Source organism: Centrocercus urophasianus, unplaced genomic scaffold (assembly GCF_019232065.1).
Source record: "Centrocercus urophasianus isolate 14NV4802_14NV808 unplaced genomic scaffold, USGS_Curo_1.0 seq_10, whole genome shotgun sequence".
NCBI classification, from domain to species: domain Eukaryota; kingdom Metazoa; phylum Chordata; class Aves; order Galliformes; family Phasianidae; genus Centrocercus; species Centrocercus urophasianus.
Window position 1 is genome coordinate 902,104 of NW_024884142.1, and position 7,859 is coordinate 909,962.

At 45.9% G+C, this 7,859-nt stretch overlaps 1 protein-coding gene across 2 annotated transcripts; it reads left to right on the forward strand.

Moving 5' to 3' along the window:
* Window positions 1-83: 83 nt before the first annotated feature.
* Window positions 84-7,510, forward strand: LOC122165182 (WD repeat and coiled-coil-containing protein). Of its 2 annotated transcripts, XM_042827942.1 has the most exons (5): window positions 84-160; window positions 546-659; window positions 2,101-3,998; window positions 5,415-5,532; window positions 6,887-7,510. In XM_042827942.1, exons 3-5 carry the CDS (start codon window positions 2,121-2,123, stop codon window positions 7,156-7,158), a joined length of 2,268 nt encoding a protein of 755 aa, XP_042683876.1. In that variant the 5' UTR covers window positions 84-160; window positions 546-659; window positions 2,101-2,120; the 3' UTR covers window positions 7,159-7,510. The 2 variants fall into 2 exon arrangements, with proteins under 2 accessions (XP_042683876.1, XP_042683886.1); XM_042827952.1 differs by lacking the exon at window positions 84-160 and having other exon boundaries at window positions 300-659.
* The last annotated feature ends 349 nt before the right edge of the window (window positions 7,511-7,859 follow it).

Below are 7,859 nucleotides of genomic sequence, written 5' to 3' on the forward strand. Positions count from 1 at the left end.
CTCCCCGTGGAGGCGCCGCCCGCTGCGTCACGGGGCCCGGGCGTGGCCGGCAGGAGCGCCGCGCGGGAGGGCGGGACCTGGCGGGGGGCGGAAGGCGCTCAGGGCGGCGTGCTCCGCTGCTGGTGGCGCTTCACTGGAGTCGGTCTGAGACGCCGGGCGGGTGAGGCTGCCGGCCGTGGCGAGCGGACCGCTGAGGGAGGCGGGGGAGATCGGTGCGGGCGGGCCCGAGCAGGGAGCGGCGGGGCGCTGGGACGCTCGGGCGGGCGGCACCCGGCGCGGAGTGAAGAGGTGCGGGCGGGCGGGTGCGTTTTGGCATTCTTTCTCGCCGAGGCTGCACAGCCCCGCCTTGCACCCCGACTGCGGTCCCCGCGGGTATCTTGGGCGACTGGAGGCTGCTGGGGTGTGAAGCGAGGGCCGGGTGGCTGCGGGGAGACCTGGCCTAATCGGCGTGCCAAGGGTCGTGCCCGTGTGGTGGGCTGAGGGGCGGGCTGTGGCACAGGGCTGTATGAACTCGCCAGCCCTTGTGCCTGGTTTTATCTTGCCAGGTCTGCCGAGGGGAACGTGAAGCTTCTATTGTGGCAGAGGAAGGCACCCAGATGGCCACAAAGCTCAGTGTCTCACTGTATCCTGTGAGGGGAGTTATCACCTCCTTTCCCTAAGTAAGTACTGCCGTGCAGAGAGCTGTCGTTCAGGTTGCTTACAGTGATGGACTCATGCTTCGATGTTTCTGCAGTGATTGAGGCTGGTGGTTGGAGCTTAGAGGACAACCAGGTGGGTGATGAGGTACATCCAACTCCTCCGAGTGTTCTTTTACTGTGAGGAAGCATCCAGCATACTTAAAATCCTAGAATCATTAAGGGTGGAAAAGACTTGTCAGATCACCTAGTCCAGCCATCCACCCACCACCAGACTTGTCCACTTGACCACTTAGACTTGTCCTTGACAGACATTCACTTAGTAGCTCTTCAGGATTATCGAATTCACGGAGCACCTTCTCTCCAAGGTAACCCGCTTCAGTGCTGAGCTGTCATTTTTTGTTTTAATTTTTCCTTCAGAGCTGACCTAAATCTCCTTTGTTAACACTAAGCTGATTATTACCTTGCACAGTGGACTTGGAGAAAATTGATAAGTGCTCTCTCACCAATGACCTGGTTTGTGTTTGCAAGTTTACTCTCACAGTCTTCTCCAAACTGAATGAACCCACTTTTTGTGTTTCTTTGGTCCTGGAGCTTACAAAACCTTTTCATTGTCATTGGACCATGAAGCTCAGAACTGGGCACAAAATGCCAGTGGAGATATCACTTGCTCGTGGCTAATGGGGTAATTACCTCCTGGCTGTATGGCATCTCTCTTAAAATTGTACTGACTTATTTTCCAGTGTTCTTACATTATTGAATAATTCTCTTTGTGATCTGTATTGCTAGATGAGACTGCATTAGATGGTGTTGAAGCTAGTGAGTCATTCATTATCAAGTTATCACAGTACAGTCATGCCTCAGGTCGATGGTTGTGTCCCCATTTGTGTTCTAAGTTCTTTTAAATTCTTCGTTGTACATTTCCTCAGAATAATCTGCTCTGATATTAACTTCCTTCAAAATTTCATTTGCTCTTTTAGGAAGGTTTTGGGAATAACCAAGCAAGTGCTTCTTGCTTACCCTCTTAATACAGGATCAGATTTACAAATAATACATTAATGCTCTGTTATACTTGTAAGGGATTACTTTATCTGATCACAAATGGTCGATGAAGCTGAGAATGAGGAGGCAATATTTTGAAAATTTGGAATGCTAGAAGTTGTTACGAAATATTCTGAAAAGCAGCATCCTGTCAAATAGAATGAACAAACTGGTTTTGTGATGAAAGTGCAGCAGCCTAGGCCTATGTAAACATCACAGCTTCTTTCTTTTAAAATTACATTTCACTATGAAGACATTATAATAATAAAAAAAAAGTAGGGTTGTGGATTAAGTGTAGGTGAGTATTGTGTACTTTGACTTGACTGAAAGGAAGAGTCCAGCACTGGGAGGGTTATAAGTTAAATATACATACAGATGTTTACCTCCGTCCTCTACAATAATTTCTATTCTTTAATTTGTTCAGATGTCTCGTATCAAAAAGACATGGAGCTAGGAAAGGCAAAGCTGCTGAGAACGGGCCTTAATGCCTTACACCAAGCAATTCACCCTGTGCACGGGATTGCCTGGACTGATGGGAAACAGGTCATATTAACTTCTTTACATCTTCATAATGGAGAGCCAAAATTTGGTGACTCGAGCGTTGTTGGGCAGTTTGAACACGTCCATGGACTCTACTGGGGCCCAGGTCCCCCTGATGCCCCAGCACTGCTCGCTGTTCAACACAAAAAGCACATCACTGTTTGGCAGCTCTGCTTTAATGCTGCAGACAGAAATAAGCTCTTGGTTTCTCAGATCTGTGACATCAGTGAGCCGTTTCCAGTGCTCCCCCAAGGCTGCGTGTGGCATCCAAAGAAGGAGATCTTGGCCGTGCTGACGACGCGGGATGCCTCAGTCTTGCACTCCGTTCATCTCAACAACTGTAGAATTAAAGCCGATATTAAAGGCAGCGGTCTCATCCATTGTGCTTGTTGGACCAAGGAAGGCAATCGCTTAGTGGTCGGCGTAGGCAGTGCCCTTCATTCTTATATTTGGGATGACGCTCAGAAGACTCTCAGTGCTTGTACTTTTTGCCCAATCTTTGACGTGGGAGGCTACATCTGTGCTGTAGAAGCTACTTGGAATTTTCAAATTGCTGTCGCTACTGAGCTTCCTCTAGACAAGATCTGCGGCTTGAACGCTGGGGTGGCTTTTGAGGTTCCAGCGAGCATTGAAACGGAATCCTTTCCCTCGCAGTCCAGCTTATGTGGTGAGGAAGAATATTCCATGGACGGGGGGAAGAAGGTGCTGGATGCTGAGAAGCCCATGTCTGCAGTCACATCTCCCGTGGATCTGACCCACATACTCTCTGGCAAGCCGGGTGCTGACTCCAGTCCTCTGCTTCATCTGAGGCCCAAGGATTACCTAACGGGAAGCGGCCAAGATTCTTCACATCTCATTTTGGTGACTTTTGAAAAAAAGGTGACCTCTACCAAAAAAGTTAGCATCCCAGGCATTCTGGTTCCTGATATAATGGCTTTTGACCTCAAAACTCAAACCGTATCGGTCGCCTCCAACACCTGTAACATTATTTTAGTCTATTCGCTGACTTCGTCCAATTTACCAAATATTCAACAAATTCAGCTAGAGAAAAATGAAAAACCAAAGGGTTTGTGCTTCTTGACCAATAAATTGTTACTGATACTGGTTGGGAAACAGAAATTCACTGATCCTGCTTTTCTTCCGTCTTCAAGATCAGACAAATACATGATCAGGTTGATGATAAAGGAGCTGATATTTGAAGCGGCTCCTTCAGCATCTGCGTCGGTTAATGGGAGCTGTGCATCCGTCAGTGGGAGTTTGAATCTTTCAAACTTACCTCACAATGTCTCTACAGATGTTCACCCTCTTAGTCGTGGACTCCTGCTACCAGATCGCGCTGCCATCCAGTCCCCCACCAGCAGAAGAAAACTTATTGAGGAAATTAAGAGTCCTGGCTATGAACAGAGCTGCTTGTTGAACATGAGTGACCTCAAAGAAAAAAAGGTTTCCCTGAATTTTCCTCCAGCTGTTGAGTCTCTCAATGCTGAAGCACTTAATCAGTCTGCATCGCTGTCCACCACATCACTGGCATTTTCTAACAAGCCAACGTCTCCAAAAAGACAGATAGAGACAGCTTCCAAAATACCAAATTCTTACAAAAACAACCTATTAAGTGAAAAGGAAGCAAGCTACTTTTCAAAAAATGTAGAAAAACTGTCTGGTAACTTTACTCAACTACAGCATCATGTCTGTGAATTAACTGAGCTGCTAAAATCGGGGAAGAGAAATCTTTCAATGTACCCTTCTTCTCAGGAACCCCCTTTTATTAACATCACCTATCAGGTAACTCTAGCACTGTAAGCTTGAATGACAGCATCTGTATATGGATATATGGTCTTTGTAAAGCACAGGATTAAAGCTGCTGTTGGATTATACACAAGAAGGACAGGACATCATTGGTGTGAAGCTGAGCCTGGTGGGAGGAGGCCTGTGTAGGTGTGTTGAAGTTGGTAGGTACAGGCTCCTCAGGAGGGATGGGCAAGGAGTAACTATGGAACAGAGGGGTTGGGTTCTGTGGGGTTTGCAGATCACAGTGATGTGGTTGAGAGCCTCAGAGTGAGGGCCAAGAGACACCCAGTGAACACAGCTGGTGTTGTCCTCCTGGCTGAGTGGCCTGTAGTAGATTCCCACACTGACACTGATTAATTAATCTGTAAGAAGAGAAGAGAGATGTCTAGGTCAGCCATCCTTATCTCTGTAGGTGGCTTCAACTTGTCTGACATTAAGTGGGAATATCACACAGGTCCAGGAGATTCCTAAATCACCTTGCTGATAACTTCCTGGTACAGGAACTGAATACGGATACTAAGAAAGGTGCCATCCTAGATTTGTTGCTTGTGAACAGAGAGGGTCTTGTGGGAAGAGTGATTTTTGGTGGCCACCTTGGCCACAGTGACATGAAGCATTCGAGTGATAGGGGGAAAACTGCCAGCAAAGCTTTGGCACTGCTTATGGGGAGAGCATACCTCAGGCTGCTCAGGAAACCAGCTACCATGGTCCCCTGGGAATCTAGTTTTGAAGGCATCGTGCTGGTAACTTTTTAGGTACCACCCTAAGAGCACAGGAGCAGGCATTTACAGAATGTAGGAAGTCAAGCAAGCAGAGCAGAAGGCTGACTTGGCTGAGCAGGGATCTTCTTGGTATGGCCTCTAGAAATGAGGTTGTGCAGCATGGAAGGACTGCAGAGATGGTGTTTACTGATGTAGGTAAAAAATCTGTGACAGCAGAAAGCTCACTTACAGTCAGCTGGCCAGTAATGCACAATTCTGTGACACTACCTTGCAAATATTTAGCATATGCAAAATTGGTCCATTTCCAAGCTTCACTCTTAACATATCTCTCGTGGATGGGTGGCAGTGTGCATGGATGGTGTGGAAGAGGAGTCAGGATTCACTTTGTTTCTGTCATTTTAAAAATTGCTTTGCTTTGCCCCGTGGGAGGATATGCTTTGCTGGCTTCCAAGGCTTAGAGCAGTGATGATCAGAGGTGAGACAGACAACCCCTGCTGATTTGTTGGCCTGTTCCTCGTCCTGGTTTGTGGACAGGAGTTCTTACCTGTTCATAAGATAAGGATCTGGGAGGGGGGGGGAGAGAACTTGCTGCTTTACAAACTTCTGATTCTGTTTGGATGGTTGTTATCTTGATATTTCTGCTTAAAAATAGATTGCTGTATCTAATGAGTCTTTCTTGCACTTGCAGAAGCAGCTTTCCAGAAATGATGCAGACGAAAGGAGATCTGTTATTCTTTGTGAGGGTAAACTCCGTCTAAGTGTCGTCCAGCAGATCTTCAACATCTCTCTTGTAGAGATGCAGCACGGTACGTTGTAATATAATTATCCAGTCATATAAACACTTGAAACACGGGTAACATTTTCAGTGGGCAGTGGCAGTGTGCATAATCTGATCTGGAGAAATAACCCCGAAGGTCCCACGTGCACGTTGATGTGCCTGTATACATGTCAGCTCTAAGTGGATTGCCTTTGGGATACAACCTCTCACGACTGCATACATTCTCAGCACTGTATTGCAGCTGCTCACCACTGTTTGCTGTCTCCTCACTTGCAGCTATCCAAAGGACTTCAGGCTGCTGTACTTACCACTATGCAAGTCCTACTTTTCTATAAACAGTTGTTAAAATGCTTGATGTTCCAATACACAGATAGAAGGGACAGGTCAATAACAGATGAATCTTTAAAAGGTTCTTTCTGCTGTTATTTTTGCTGAATGCTTGTCATACTGCGGGGTCCTGTAGTGACACACAGTGACTGCTGGTGCGACACAGCCCAGAGGGGTGCAGTATACCTAGTGAGAAAGGTAGGCAGGTTTGTGAATCTGATCTGGTGTTAGGAGGTAAATGGGCACAGCAAGAATGCTAGTTTTGAATTCCTGAATTGGATTGATAGTCAAGTTTTGTTTCCAAATGAGATATGAAGCCAAGATTAAAGGGCCGTATGCTTTTAAGCTGCAATCCTCTCCTGACCTTGTGCCGTGGAGTTCCATGATGTAACTGTATGAACAGCTGGAAGTGGTTCCCTGAATTCCCCTGCGCCCCCATCTCTGTCTCATTACTTCATTGATTTAATGGATACAGTTATGACAGCTTCTGGAAGAACTGGTAAAAGTCAGCGCTTCTGACTTGGAAGTAATGATGGTGTGAAGTCAAATAGCAAAATGGCCAGGTGCACGGGGTTGCATAATACAGCACAGTATTTCTTCCTCGTGTTTATTGGGATTAATTATATTGAACGTCGCAGAATTGTTCCTAATTTTTTTAAATTAAATTTGTCATATAGTTTAATAAATGGCTGTTTGTACAATGCCTGCATAGCTTAGCCACTGTAGAGCAGCCTATGAACACCTAATTAAAACCAAGTCTGGATGGTTATGAATTCTATTCAGAATTTAATTCCTCTTCCACTTATTTAAGCGTGCATTTCTCACAGTCACATCTCTGAGTGGGAAAGCTGCTCAGGAAGCTGAGTTCTGCACGGTTGCTATCAGTCCTCTGTTTCTGAGATTATACAACCTGCATCTCCCCATCCCTTTTAGTGCTACAAAAGCTATAAGCATACAGAAGCGTTTGACTTTCCATTTGAGAAGTAGGTTTTGTATACCATCAACATACCTGATGACAGGAATGTTTATAAACAGGTGCTGCTCTGTCTCCACAGGTTCATCTTGGATCGTTCTCACAGCAGACGGCGACGGCTTCGTCCCGTTGACGTTTACATCCATGCAGGAGGTGGTTGTAAGAGATGCCAGCATGAAAGGCTACAGTGCCCGATCCTCCAAAACTTTAGACATCATCAGTTCCACAGAAGGGTGCAGACATGCTGCTTCTGAAAGCCTGGATATCACCAGCTCTTTGGAAGTCCTCCGAGACTGCTCCTCCAAGGCTTTGGATGGCAGCGGTCCTTCTGAGCAGCCCAGCAGTAAAATGTAACTTTGGACAGTGATTTCGTAGTGCCTGTCTTACCATAGGAGACTTTTGAACTTACAGTTTAGGACTGCAAACTCTAATGAAGGTCTGTCTCAAACCTCTTTTGGATTTCTATCATCTTTGTTCACCATTGCTGTAAGTTATTTATTTGGTCCTTGGAAACCTTAGCCTTTTTATTTTATTCTGAGATGTGTTTTTTAATATGCCTCTTGCAATGTATACCAGGTATTTGTATCAGTGATTGAAGATAGGAGGTCTTAAAGCAGCAGAGCTGAAGCTATGATTCTACTCTTTAATGTATTGGTGTTTTTAGATAATAGTAAACTTGCTTAATAAAGACATCTGTGAAAACACAGCATTTTTCTTCATTTTCTCACTTCTGCCAAATCCTGAAATATTGCCTTCTTATTCAGAAACAGGGAGATGCTGTGTGCAGCAGAATGCATCTGGTTTTACCCAGGTGTCAGATGGTGCTGTAAGGTTCAGGTGTAGGGAGTTAAGCCAATGTAGGGTCATGTAGAGGTCCTTAGTGCATGGAGGTGAGACCTTCTGTCCCTCCTGTGCCCATGTTTACTTGGCAGTGTGACTGTGGGGAAGTGACTGTCACGTGTGGAGGTGTGGGTGGTCAGTTGACCCAAACTGGCAGAAAATCAGAAGGGCAAAATTGAGGAAAGGCTCATGAGTTGAGACAGAAACAGTTTAAA

Coding starts and splice junctions, on each gene's coding strand:
- LOC122165182 (XM_042827942.1), top strand. CDS start 2,121: ATGGAGCTAGGAAAGGCAAAGCTGCTGAGAACGGGCCTTAATGCCTTA. Junction 3,999..5,414: donor TTATTAACATCACCTATCAG/GTAACTCTAGCA, acceptor TTGCACTTGCAG/AAGCAGCTTTCCAGAAATGA. Junction 5,533..6,886: donor TCTTGTAGAGATGCAGCACG/GTACGTTGTAAT, acceptor CTGTCTCCACAG/GTTCATCTTGGATCGTTCTC.